The sequence below is a fragment of the Dermacentor andersoni genome, chromosome 7 (genome assembly GCF_023375885.2).
Source record: "Dermacentor andersoni chromosome 7, qqDerAnde1_hic_scaffold, whole genome shotgun sequence".
In the NCBI taxonomy this organism is placed as follows: domain Eukaryota; kingdom Metazoa; phylum Arthropoda; class Arachnida; order Ixodida; family Ixodidae; genus Dermacentor; species Dermacentor andersoni.
In genome coordinates this window covers 73,496,950-73,510,954 of record NC_092820.1, presented here as the reverse complement: position 1 = coordinate 73,510,954, position 14,005 = coordinate 73,496,950, and the positions used below count along the sequence as shown (strand labels likewise).

Below are 14,005 nucleotides of genomic sequence, written 5' to 3'. Positions count from 1 at the left end.
TGAGAAGGAAATTTACAGAAGAATAAAAATGGGTTGGAGCGCATACGGCAGACACTGTCGGCTCCTGACTGGAAGCTTACCACTATCATTGAAAAGGAAGGTCTACAATCAGTGCATTTTACCAGTGCTGACATATGGGGGCCGACATTTGGGAGACTGACAAAGAAGTTCTAGAACAAGTTAAGGACCGCACAAAGAGCGATTGAACAAAGATTTCTAGGCATCACATTAAGAGACAGAAAGAGAGTAATTTGGGTCAGAGAGCAAACAGGTATAGCTAATATTCTAATTGACATTAAGAGAAAGAAATGAAGCTGGGCAGGTCATGTAATGCGCAGGTTAGATGACTGGTGGACAATTAGGGTTACAGAATGGGTGCCAAGGGAAGGGAAGCACAGTCGAGGACAGCAGAAGACTAGGTGGGGCAATGAACTTAGGAAATCTGCGGGTGCTAGTTGGATTTGGTTGTTGCAGGACAGGGGTAATTGGATATCGCAGGGAGAGGCCTTCGTCCTGCAGTGGACATAAAATAGGCTGCTGCTGCTGCTGATGATGATGAATTTTTTGTGCTATGAAATCGGGTGCACGTTAGATTTCTACTTGGTTTAGGAACTTTAATGTCCTTTACACATTTGTTTTCTATTTCGGACACACAGAAAATGGGGGCATGCTTGGTTTGGTGGTGTGTTAGAATAGCGCAAACACTGCCAAATGAATCAATGGTGCATTACAGCATTTTTTGTGCACCTTGTTGAATTTAACCTGCCAGGTAATTGATCAATTTCACTGGTCCCATTAGGGCCGAGCTAATGGAAGTCGACTGTGGTCGCCTAAAAGTGCAAGCAGTGTTGTGTAACGAGAATGCGGTGTTTTAAGGCGGTCCTACAAGCAGATTATGCTACTGCTTTCATTTTGTTGGCTTCACAGTGTCTCTGTTGGAAATGCTTTCAGTACTTGTTACACAGCTGATACTAAAATGTTTGCCATTTTAATTTGGCACAAACCAAAACAAAGCTGTTGACTGCACGGACACGTGGCGGTGCTTTTCAGCATCACTGTGGAGGAGGTTATGTCAACCAACATCAACTATCACGTCCACAACAACTGGTGAAGGCGTGGAGGCATAAAAATTGAGTGGACTCCCCAGAAATCCCAGATACATTACAAAAGTGCAGTGGAACTTGCAGCCATTTTAGGCTTAATTTAACAGCAACGATGGCGATAGCATTGCTAAGGGTGCTGGTTGCTTTGCACTGCTTAAAATAATGTTGCTCCCGGTAGCACAATAGCAGGACTTAGATTTGCATTAGCCGCTGGGTCGATCAGATTAGCATTCAGAAGTTGACGTAGGAGCTTTAATTTGATGCAGTATGCTCACAGCTGTAAACAATATGCCTAAAAAAGGAGGCCTTGCTCGCTCTCTCTTGCCATGTTTGCAGCCTTTGTTGACCATGGTAAACAAATGCGGAGGAAGGCCGCTTGGCTGCAAACAGACCGGATGATAAAAAACTCCAAAATAACCAGAGGTGCTTGCAGCATTTCATAGCAGTAGCTGCCACAGGGAAAGACAGGAGAAAATGGCAAACTCTTACTTTTGTAATCAAATTGTTGCTGTGCAACGTGACACACACGCCGAGCATCTTAAAGTGCTAGGTTGCACGAGGAAAGGACAGTGGTATGGTCGTTATTCACTCATGCCACGAATGCGTCTCTGGCCTAGTGGGGATGAGAGTTGGGGTAATGTGCCTGGTAGGCCAGGGTTCAAATGCCACCATTGAACATGTCATCTTTAAAAAAAATTGAGCAACGGTTTTTGTTAAAACCGCCCATTTGGCCTATCCAGCAAGACAGCAGCCAGACGACACTCTAGAACCTGGGGAGGTAAGGAAATACAGCTTCGCTTTAAGAAAGCAGATGTCTCCTGCCCTTGAAAAACGTGAGAAGATTTCCAGCTGGCCAGTGGGGCCCATTAATACTTCAGTCAGATGACCCCCTGCTGTGACCCACCTCCAAAGGTAAGAGCAGAGGTGAATGCGGCTCACGCATTTCGGTGGTGGAGGGAGTGCCATGCCCTCGAGGCCAGCCACTGCCGACCCAAACCCGTACAGTATCCGGTACTTCAGGAAGAACAGCACCGTGAGGCAGATCCCGAGCCCCAGGAGGCTGGGATCGTCCATCTCTGCCACGAGGTCAGGATAGTATGCCAAGGCTGAGCTAAAGCATGTCACAAAAGCAGAAAACGTGCCACTTAAGAGAGAGCATGTAAACAAAAAAAGTAGATATCAAGTTATGATGTTTAACATCCCAAAGCAATACTACACTGGTTATGAGGGGCTCCGGATACATTTGGGCATGTGTCTGTTTTTTTTTTTAATGCGCACTGTTTACCTACGTACCCGAGTGTTTTTTGCATTCCACCCGCTGTGGAATGCGGCCACTGTGGTCATGTATCGAACCCATGACCTTGCACTTGGCAGCAGATTGCCATATTTAGTCTGCTACCACACTGCTTACAGAACATGGAACTACGACATTGTGTGGCGGCAAAATCTAGAATTTCTGTGTCAAGTAGTCAAGTAAAGCAATTACCATAAAGCACCCACTACAGTTAAGGGGCCCATCATAATAGTCTGTGACTGGATTGAGTAATGGAACCGGTGCATTGGATTTGTGTAATCATTTTTTAATTGTGTGGTGGACTACCAAAATTCCACGATCACTTTCTTTTCCTGCACCTAGGAAGTCCCTGTCCTGTTGCCTAAAATCACAGCCATATTCATTGCTGCTGTTGGTATGTACGAGTAATCAAGGAACGAGAAAGCATGAAAGCATGTAAAGTACGTAAAATATTAAATCAACACATTTGCACACAACTTGCGGCAAAACTTCCATGTGACCTAAAGCACACAGACACAATGACAAAAGCAAAACATGTGCGGAATCTCTTTTCCGTGCAATGTGCCTCTATCAATTTATGGATATGCTTTCCCGGAACCGCAATCAGCATGCACTGGTTGCAGCTCCAAGGGCATTGCGATTTACACACTATTTCTAAATGCTACTCTGAGACAGATCATGGCAACTTAAATGGGCAGAAAGAAAGAGAAGGCCACTGTCTGCTTTGCTGGCTGTTTCTTGCATAATGGCTAATTTGATAAATAAGTCGGCCCCGTGGAGTCAGCAAACTTGTGGATTTCTAAATTTCACAATTTGCACATAGAAAGCTTCTGGAGATACTGCATGAGTCGCTTGTGTATGTTATTACTTTGCAACACATTATTTTAAGACTCAGCTTGCTTGGGACTTCAATGTCGTTTTCGTGTGGACTTACTGTTTTAGTGAATATGTTCTTTTACTTACTTACAAAGTACTTCAATGAATCCCAACTAGACTCAGGCTAGCGATTCAGCTGCATTAATACTATGTATCTTTGTAAAATATTTATGGTGAATAAATAAATAAATAAATAAATAAATAAATAAATAAATAAATAAATAAATGAATGAATGAATCACTTTTCAGTCCAATTTTACAGCTAGATGTTGTGAGGCTTGAGTGTATGGCTCTTGCAAAAGGCCGGTGGATGGATAGAGCAAACCAGCCTGACATTTCAGTGGTGGCACAGTAGTGGGACACCATCTCGCAACATTGGATGCATTGCTACATACCAATAAGCTGACTTTGCAATGAACTTCACCACATCACTGCTGCCAAAAAGCCTGCTTGTGGCTGTGGCTATTATACTAGGTTAAATGGTGACTATGGCAAGTGTTTGGCTCATCAAAAGAAAGATTCGATATGGTGCCCCCTCTTCGTAGGAAGTCGTCTTAAATCGTTGATCAACCAGTAGGGATAGCAGCGTTGCCGAAATGTGCTGCATGTGTGGTGTACATGTGATAATGATGGTTCCATCTCTCCGAGATGAGACGTGCCAGCTTCTTTAAGGGGTTGTTGCAAAGGAAAGAAGTGGTGATAGCAGAGAACAGTAAAGTTGGCATGTCCATACTCAGTAATGCTTGACGAGTAGTGCGAGAACATATACAAGATGAAATACACAGAATGTTCCCAGTCTTAATATTGTCTTGTGTAGCTTTTCACGCTACTCTGATATTAGACAGATATAACATGACATTAGAGACAGTGCAAAGTGAAAGCAAAGTATACATTCACTGATGTGAAAAGCTTTGTACATTGATATGTGTCTATTAACAAGCGGGTTCGCCCTGACTTTACTGGTAAATTTGTTTGAATTTTTGTGGTAGGTTATACAAGCCAAAGCACGATACTTGCGACAAGAGACGAGAGCAGCTGCTGGCACGCGGCCACACTGCCAGGTCAAAGGCACTGCTATGTAAATTGGCGTGCTGCCTAGAGCATGGTTGGAAGCACAATGTTTGAATTAACGACCGCAAATGCTTACACTTACGAATTACCAGGCGATTTCAGACATTCAAACACTACACTTCATTTTGACAGGACCACCAGTGTCAGTTAAAATAAACCGGAAATTCGAATTAAGTGGGCTCGAATGTAATGATGTTCAACAGTGGTATCACTAGCCAAGAGTTGCAAAACTATTGATTACAGTGTCAGCAGTGAACTATTGCAATACTGTCGATAGTACTATGTTATCAATAGCTTTCATAACACTATCGATAGCTTCACGAGGAAATATGGTAATACCATCGATAGTCTTCTTTACACTATCGATAGTTTAGAAACCTATAGATACTATTAATAGTAAATTTACCGATAATTTTTGCATCATTAGTGTGCACATGCCGTGAGTGATACAGTATCGATTCATATAGCTTCTACAATTTTTCAAATGTGCCCCTTTTATGCACTCACCTGTAGAAATAGTGAAGAAGGGCCTCAAGAAGAAAGTAGTAGAGTGTACACAACCCAACCTGAACAGCAGGGTACATGATATCTTGCGCTGACCAGGCTGTCTTTTGTTTTGTGACCTAGGTAACAAAAGCAAAATACTTAGAAGTTATTTAATCCTGCGTGAAAGGAGTGGCAAAATGCAAGAAATTCAAACCAGTAGGGGTACACATGTACCCCTACTGAAACATTCCGTATGCCATTAAAATATTTCCGTATATCTTCCGTGTGCTTTCTGTATAATTCTTACATAATACGATGACTAAATTACGACTACAATGACTAAATTCAGCAACTATCTCACTGAGTTACCAACGTGCTCTTAGTTAGTACCAACTAAGTTACACACATGTGCTTATCCCACACTGTTATCACAGCAAGGTCCACCCCCGTGGTTGTTTACTGGTGCAAGCAGATTGGTGCTGGTCAGTTTGAGAAAGCAGAAAGGAACACGAGCGCACTGGAACGGTGTCGCAGAAGAGTAATGAGGCTAGCAGATGAACATGTACAGCGTTTGTCAAAAGTATACGGGATACTCTACGCCTTCATGATATATGTAGTTCGGCTGTGTGGTGAGGTTCATGTGGAGCTCATGATACTACAGGCCTCTGGGCGGTGGGCACGAGCGTTCTTTTCATGCCCTGGGGCATTGCAACTTTTGGCTTACCACATAAGCTACTAAATAGGCCACATTCGGCCTAAAGGTCTCAGGCGACACAGGTCGTATATTTTTGACAAAGACTGTAGGGGAGAGAAGGAGTGCGAGAGATATATGAGGACGCCGAAAGTGTGGTAGAGGAGCCTCAACGTCACATGATGAGGCTGACACTTTCAGTACACACAAGGGCGTGACAAAAGCGTGAATGCAGTGAGTATCACCGCATGGCCAGATGGCATCTCCCTGTGGTGGCATGCAGCTTCCCACTTCAAGAAGGTATTCCTCAACAAGTTTACCACGGGTGACAGAATGCGCAGTCGCCTTTCGTTCAAGAACCATGTGCAGCCAGTAACAAAGTATGGGAAGGCAGATTTCAAGCTCAGTGTTTCTTGTAGAGTGTGTAGGACATACTGGCTGGCAACGTCAATTACTATGCACAGCCTCTACTTTGGAGCTATAATTACTGGCACCCCGAGATGCCTACACAATTACCAACGCTCAGTCGAGTAAGTGAGCTCCTAATTTGCTGTTGCTCACTGTTCATGTTGTTAATTTGAGTAGGGCAGAGCAGATGACAACGTTGCTGTTTGTGTGCCGTGGATGCCAACAATTTGCGCAGGGATACAAATAAGTAGGGTGCGAGATTAGAAAAAAATTTCAAATAGCAACCAACTGTCTTGCTACTCAATTTGACCCTCAAGCCAAATAGCTACAATTCTATTGGGCTGTCAAATGAAGTAACTCCTACTAACAGACCGTTTTACTAATTTGCAAGAGCGCTTCTCGGCACTGCAAATTTGCCCAGCTGATGGTGGCACCAGTCCGACTTGAGAGAGGGTGAGATGCTCGCTGCAAATGCTGGGATTTGTCTCTCATGCATGGCTTCATACTGACAGCCATGCCTGTGCTTTCTATGTCATAAGACAAGCAAACTGTTTGCATGTGCCGAATGCAAAAATGACTGCACCGCCATTAGCTCAGCGAACTGCCTCGCAGGTAATTTAATTTTACCATTATGAAAAGGGTTCATTAGCAGTGGATTTGAAATAAATATGCATTACCTTCTTAAAAATTTGTGAATCAGTGATCTAGTAATATATGTAAAGCCAGCAAGTAACAGCAAGTGTGAAACTAACCAAAATACAGCCGAACCTTATTACAATGCAGTCACGACCAACACAAGAATGGATTCTGTGTAAGCATTACATGCTTATTGTAAGCATTTATTACACGATGATATTGGCAAGAAATATTATTTGTTTCGTTACATATATCTAGTACTTTTGTTAAATCAAAAACCTATCTAAATAGTTTTGTTCGAGAACAATGCACTTCATGTGTGGTTTGCTGCCATATGCGATTTGTGTTCATTTCAATCTGAAGTGTCGCGATTCGCACACTTCTAAAGAGCCAATTAAGCAATGATTAAGCGACATTGTAATGATTTGCACTAATGAGGTCAAATGCACTTCAGTCAAGCCAATATTTAGTGTACTGCCCCCAAACAATTTGACAACCACTGTGGCATACCTGTACGGAGAAGTCCGAGTAGTTCTGCAGGGGGCCGGTAAACAGTGCTGGCAAGTAGAGGATGTACGCAAGTGATGTGTCGATCTCAGGATTGTTCTTTGTGCTGGGTCTTGCGATGGCATCAATGGCAAAGCTCATGCACCGAGCTGCCGTCCACGAAAGCCCAACTTGCGTGAGGAAAGTTTCCACACTGCCATGGTAAAGATATACAGGCTGGAAGAAAGGGTAGGGAAAGATATTTTCTAGTCATCTTCCGTAATTAACCCTTTAGGGTGATGTGTACGAAATTGGGTACGCCAAGCTAGCGCATCAACGGCAAAAGCATTGATGAAAGTAATGGTCAAAATGTGTCACATACATCTTCAAACTCTTCCGATTGGAATTGCGCTGCAAGTTTGAATAATGGGTGTAAAACATGTTACTAAAATGAGTGGGAAAGTAGACAGTTGTGTGTTCTTGCTCAGTGCAATTATGTCATATGTAGTGGGTCCACTTTCGTTGTTTTTCACAGTGTGCTGCACCAGGCATGATTTTCAACTGCCTGGATAGGTGCTTTCCAAGCCTGCTATAATTGAAATAGTTGATTGTTCTCATTTCTAATGTTCCTGTAGAGAGTTTTTGCATGTAGCCCACATTCTGTAAACTTCACAAAACTCAATAAAAAACTTCATATTGGTAATCTACTCTACAGATGTACACCGCTTATGATACTGAAGATGCAAAAAATGGGGTGAAAGTGAGTCTTCAATCAACAGAATATTTTGGCACCTGCAAGGGATAAGTGCATGAGAACATAACACCAGCAAGGCACTGATATGTCATCAAACTATCTGCAGACTTCTCTGAGAAGAACTTTCAAGGTGTACTGACAGGACATTTTCAACGTGTCATTTTTCTGCATTAAGTGGAGGTACAAACTATAGAAAGAAATTCTAGCAGAACCTACCCACGATAATTTCCCAAGTTATGCCAGAGCTATGTTAACAGCACACATATTTTCTTTAACTTCCATTACAGCCAACTGAACTGAGTGTGACGGTGCGTCCCTGGTTTTGTCGCTTTTGCGGCCAAATACACTGCACGTCCCTAGAGACCTCCTAACACTCCACGAGCTGTGCACGAGTCTCAATATCATGACACCACGACAGTGGCGATGCTCTTTCACTCTACTTTCGCAGGTGGTATGCACCCCTTCTGAAGCGTTGCCATGGCGCCGAGGATAGGTGCTTACCTGCCATGTTGTAGGCCCAGCTTCGATTTCTTGTAGGGGCTACATTTTTATGTGGCCAGATAGACAGACCGAAATGGGGTCAGAGTCAGAGTGCCCTAAATAATTTACTATACTAACAGTTGTAGCTACATAACACCATGAAGCCAACAGACAATGAAGCCAAGGAAAGCATGGGGAAAATTAGGTGTGGTTTTAATCGAAATGTAGGAATAATAAGAAAAAGGGAAATGAAAGTGGATGAACTCATTACTTCAGCATTTCAATTAAAACCACAGCCTATTCCCCCTATGATTTCCTGACTTCAAAAAGAACACTATAGCTTCAAAAGAATGAAAAAGTAAAAGCAGAATCTATACATCAGAAACATACAAAATGCATCTAGATAAGTGCAAATAATGTCCATCACTCCAAACAAATGTGAGCAAAAAGAAAGAAAACTTCGAATGTAAAACAGCGGGTAAAATATACATTATAGCTAACAGATCATATGAATTAAAAAACAATGTTTCAATGAGAAATTAAACATTTATAAATTGAATGAAAAAATATAAAGAAGTAATAGACGTGTAAGATTAGAATGGTGGCAAGGGACCAGAAAAATGGAACCCTGTGGTTCTCCTTTTTGTTGTCCATTGTTTATACATACATGTTTTGGTACGAAGGAGATGGATGTGTCATGATACACTGCCTCGCTCCGTTACTGCAATCGTTGCAGCTGCCAAACGTGAAATCTGCCAGAAGAGACGCACGCAGCACTCTTCTTAAGTTTTTTTTTTAACGTTTTCATAACTAACCTTATTGCTACATGTCGTCAGCAAAATTTTCTGTCACTGCACTATGACAGTGCTGATGCCAGGTCCATTCTTTCGAGAGCAACTTTAGTATCAAAAACACATTTTCTGTTTCCCTACTTGCTATGCATGATCCTTCGATGTGCGAGAAGCATGTGGTAGGATTTTTCTGCAACTTTGAAAACGTGTGCCAGTGCTCCTTTAAGGACCAGCTGCAAACCATGACTCACAGTGGGACTCCTTACTTATGACTCATCCAAAGCAGCATTGTTGCCATTGTCGGTGTCAGCTAAAAGCAACCGACTGACACCTGTGCTCGAAGTGGTTTATCACGATAAATCGGTTGCTGTTGCATCAGCAAGAAGAGGAGAGTAGGTATTGTCATACTGCTGCATGTATTTCCCAGAGGCACTGCACATCACGGTCACCACCTTTGTTCCACTAAGATTCTTGACACAGCATACTGTTTAATTAGCTGCCTGAGCGTGAAGCTATCTGCTCGTGAATTATTGAAGGTTTGTACGTGCTTCTATTCTTTGACCTCTTTCCCTGCCAGATCCTGTGAGTCAATGCCTCACTGAGAGATTATAATATATATATATATATATATGTGAGTATGTGTGACTGTGCATGTGCTATACTGGTCGCCATCTTACGAGCCCACACAATTGAAGATAAGCCACATACCTTTAGGAATGTTAGCACAGGGAAGGCTGAATGGATGATAACAGCGAGACCCAGTAGGTAGCACACCAAGGTACTTCTGTACTTTGCAGTAATGTAGAAGGTGATGTACAGGGTGTAGAAAGACGCAGTTGTCAGCCAGCCAACATTGTAGAGCAGGAAGAAAGTGCTGTACGCAGCATAAAAACTTGAAAGCCACTGTATTTGGGAGAAAGAAAAAAGAACGATTACACAGATCTAACGCACATGTTCGAATCTAGGGAAAATAAAGCTTTTCTGAAGCAGTCCTCTCAAACACACGTGCTATGCAAGGCGATATACTTGCAAATTCTCTCAAAGAGCTACTTGGCACAACAGAAGCAAGTGTGCGATCATGGCCGAATGGTTAGAGCATCGGCTGGGGGGCCGAGGGTCGACCCCACCATCAGACGCGCAATTCACATAATTTTCAGAGTGCGAGCAATGCAATAAAGCAACAGAACCCAGTAGCCACAGATAGCAAAGTACGGGAAGGTTTGCTAAGAGAGGTTTACTTCAGCAGATGGATTTAATGTGAGCAGAGATTTTAATGGCATGAGCTGGGGACGTATTCTGAAACGTTCGCCGCGGCGAAAGTTTCGCACTGGCCACGCCTCCGCCGTTGCGGCGCGCTCTGAATGGCTGCTTTGACAAAACCGGAAATTCAGGTGGCGCAAGTGAATTTCCGGTTTTGTCAAAGCAGCCATTCAGCGCGCGCCGCAACGGCGGAGGCGTGGCCAGTGCGAAACTTTCGCCGCGGCGAACGTTTCAGAATACGTCCCCTGGTTACATCTGTCACGCACAGGTCAGGCATGCAGCAGCAACGTGGCTTTGGCTGAACAATATGAAATTACGGAGAAAAAGTTGAGTGCGTACAATTCAGCTGCCTGTAGATACAAAATATTTGTTTTGCCTTTAAGATTAAAAAACAAAGGTTAAGGTAGCACTACTTAAAATGAAGGAAAATGTAGCCTTGCACTAAAACTACTGCCAAGGTTCGTTGCATCCTTGGGTTTGTTGTTCGTGTGACACGAAGAATGAGTTCCCGCTTCATTCGGCTAACTGTTTAACCTCCCTCATTCTGCTGGTTTTGGAATATTGTGGCCCTGCCTGGGCACCCAATCATACTTCCTTGCAAGCTAGCTCAGACACGGTCTGAGCTAGCTCGAAAGGAAGTACACCACCACCACCATCAAGAACATACACCATCCTAGATCGCAGCAACCTCAATGCAGTCATATCCTACAGCGCTGATCTACATGAACCTCGCCGTGCAGTCGGCTGGTGCAGCCTATGCCACAGACAGTGTGCTGCCTCCCTCCACCCGCTCTGCGGACTGATGCCACCAGCTTATTTCTGTCTGCCTGCCTGATCGTGCCTCATTATGAGCACTAGCGACACGCAGCTTACACTTGCTCGCACTCTATTCATTACTGCGAGTTGCGTGTGCTTCGAGGGCGGCCACCATTCAGGCCCACGCAGGGTGTACCCTCCTTCTGCGAGGACACTTGAGCCCTCCTCCCCGGTGTGGATGGCTTTGTCTGAGGCCCTGTCCACTGTGACGTAAGAACTTTGTAAATTAATCGCTTCTAGTGCAATGCGCATGGTGCGAACTCATTCCTGCCTTTTCTTTTTCGCGTGTGCATGTGCTTCCACAGGTGCGGTAGGTTAGTTCGGCGGGCCGACACGTCTGCATGGGCTTACACTTCTTCGCCGAACTTGTACTACCAGCCTACCCCTCTCTGTTCTCACCTCTCTTCCTTTTAGTAGAATAAAATATCAAAGTAATGCATCTTTACTTGTTGCTGGGCTGATTGGTTGGCACTTATTACAGTGGGTTAGGATGCAAAACAAAGTGAAATAACACCAGTACAGGGAAGAGCGCCATTCGCAACTAAGTCTGACAGGGCTAAGAAATGGGGCAGCGTAGCACGAGCTTGTTGACAAGGATAAGAGTGCTGCACATTTATTTGCCTACGCATTGCGGTTCCTGCACGTGGGAGCCAAGTCTGTCTAGCATCTGCATACTTGGCAGAAGATGCCTTGGCACACGAGTTAATGGAGGCACACATTACATTAAAATGAAATGCAATATTTGTACCAGTGACATGTATGTGGCTCTGCATAGCAGTAAACAACAGTTCTTTGATTGCGTGTTAGAATAGGCATGCATTTTCAAAATTTTGTCTGTGTGGTCTCGTTACGGTGCACAAATTTATTTGTGCAGTCTTGCATCTTCCCTGTAAAAGCAAACCTGTATGCTATGAAAGAACTTAGTTGCAAGCGCCACTCGTTCCTGTCCTGGTCCTATTTCACTCTGTTCCGCATCCCAACAAACTATAATATCAAAGTAACAGCAGTTTTGCAGCTGTTATTAATGTTCATGCTGTACTCTGAGCAATTAGGTGTATGCTTGTACCACATTAATTTTGGCACTCCTTTCAGATAACTAACTAAGTACATAAACACATCATTGCATACCTTCAGATGCTACGACAAAACAGAATGCAGTGCTTCAAAGAGGATTGTGCAAATAATGCCACGTATGCAAATGAACAAGCTTCCATATTATTACGCACATGCATAAGTACGGCTTACTTTGTGACATTTGGCAAAAAGGCAGTGGCTGATGAGGGGCTGCACCAAAACCCACGGCCAAAACCTGCGGATAGCAGTGCTGTAGCGATACCATTCCTCGTCAGCAGTGTCCTGAGAGCAAACCCAACACAAAAAACAATCAATGAGCTGTGGTGAATGCTGGATGGTAAACTAGAAACTCGTATACTGTACCTTGTCACGAGGGATACCGTAAGAACCGTCAACGAACTCGTCAGGAACAACTTCGGGCAACGTATAATCTAAAGAAAAACAGGAAAGAAACACCAATAGAACGCCTTTTCGAGATAAGAGCTCCAAATGTCACGCGCTCGCGGTAAAGAAATCGCAGGTAAGCCCCCTAAGAGAGAGAGAGAGAGAGAGATATAAAGAGGGAGAGAGAAGGGAGGGAGGAAAGGCAAGGAGGTTAACCAGACTGAGTCCATTTGGTTAACCCGTCAAACATACCCATTACGAGTGTACGCCACGGACATTAACAAAGAAACAACAACAGCAGCAGCAGCAGCAATCGGAACAGTAGCTTCAACCACTATTCAGACACTCACTCGTTTTGCATGTCACGAAGCAGCCCAGAACGTAAACCAATCCGGACGTCCAGACCAGCCAATGAAACATCCTCAGCAGGATTTCCCACTTCTTCAGAGTGGCTGGGAACCTGGTGGGAAGTAGGGAAATGTAGAGAAACAGACAGGCACACTTCATTTTTAACTGGCTCCTATTTCCCAGTCGTCTGTGTACGGAAGGGTCGCGACAAACATATTCGGATGCACAAACATTCATCGGTGCCCGTCAAAACGTCGCTAGCAAGCGTGAAATAAAGTCAAGTCACGCGCTGGAAGCTTGAGGACTGTGGGCTTACCAATTCTGAACGACTGTAGGCGTTTTCTCCTTCAGGTCCTCGGCGTCGTAGTCATGAGAGTCGTTCATGACAGCTCTTTAACCGAGCAATCGTGCCGGCTGTCTTCGTTAGGCCTCACGCTACAGCGTCGCCACCGGGGTTTCAGCGTGTACGATTAATGATAACGTCAGCTTTAGTTGAACCAAATGCGACGCTCGACCCAGCGGTACACTGGACATGAATTGCACGCATGTCGCGTTGAACCAACGCGATGTTCAGCGATGAACCATAGTGACAGTGACCGCACGGTCGCGAGCATCGGGATCAAAGGCAAGCTTCACTTTGTGTCGCAGCCGCGAAAAACGCTCTGTAAACATTACATGGTGTTAGATACGTGCGTTGGCAGCTTCAAAAACGATCTGGCTGTGCTTTTACACTTGTCACTTCACTGCCGGAACGAATTGTTGCACAAGTTTAGAAACCTAGAGTAGGTAAGTTGTAGCGAGCGCTGGCGTGCACTTGAGCAGACGCCCAAAGACAGTATATGATCACCTGGTGTCACCATATGGTGTCACTGTTAGAAAAATAATATTTCAAGAATGCAATCGCACATGTTAATAAAAAGCAGTAATACGGCAAATGATTTAAAATGTGTTATATAACAGAAGGTAAATAGTCCGGTTTTGAAAATTCAATTCAACGTATATGGAGGCGCGTAATTTAAACCTGCCTGGAGCGTCTCGTTGCCGTCT

At 44.0% G+C, this 14,005-nt stretch overlaps 1 protein-coding gene across 2 annotated transcripts in view; it reads right to left on the bottom strand.

Annotated features, from left to right (window-relative positions):
• The window catches only part of LOC129380093 (protein-cysteine N-palmitoyltransferase HHAT-like protein), a 43,865-nt gene extending 30,066 nt beyond the window's left edge, over positions 1 to 13,799 (bottom strand). The window contains exons 1-8 of one of the 2 annotated variants that reach the window (XM_055072800.1): positions 13,275 to 13,799; positions 12,961 to 13,070; positions 12,590 to 12,657; positions 12,398 to 12,508; positions 9,785 to 9,979; positions 7,076 to 7,288; positions 4,852 to 4,967; positions 2,008 to 2,214 (exon numbers count right to left, since the gene is read on the bottom strand). In XM_055072800.1, the coding sequence (XP_054928775.1) occupies positions 2,008 to 2,214; positions 4,852 to 4,967; positions 7,076 to 7,288; positions 9,785 to 9,979; positions 12,398 to 12,508; positions 12,590 to 12,657; positions 12,961 to 13,070; positions 13,275 to 13,342 (1,088 nt within the window). In that variant the 5' untranslated portion in view covers positions 13,343 to 13,799. The remainder of the gene's footprint in view (positions 1 to 2,007; positions 2,215 to 4,851; positions 4,968 to 7,075; positions 7,289 to 9,784; positions 9,980 to 12,397; positions 12,509 to 12,589; positions 12,658 to 12,960; positions 13,071 to 13,274) is intronic. The other variant, XM_055072801.2, reaches the window with a different exon arrangement.
• Between the last annotated feature and the right edge of the window lie 206 nt (positions 13,800 to 14,005).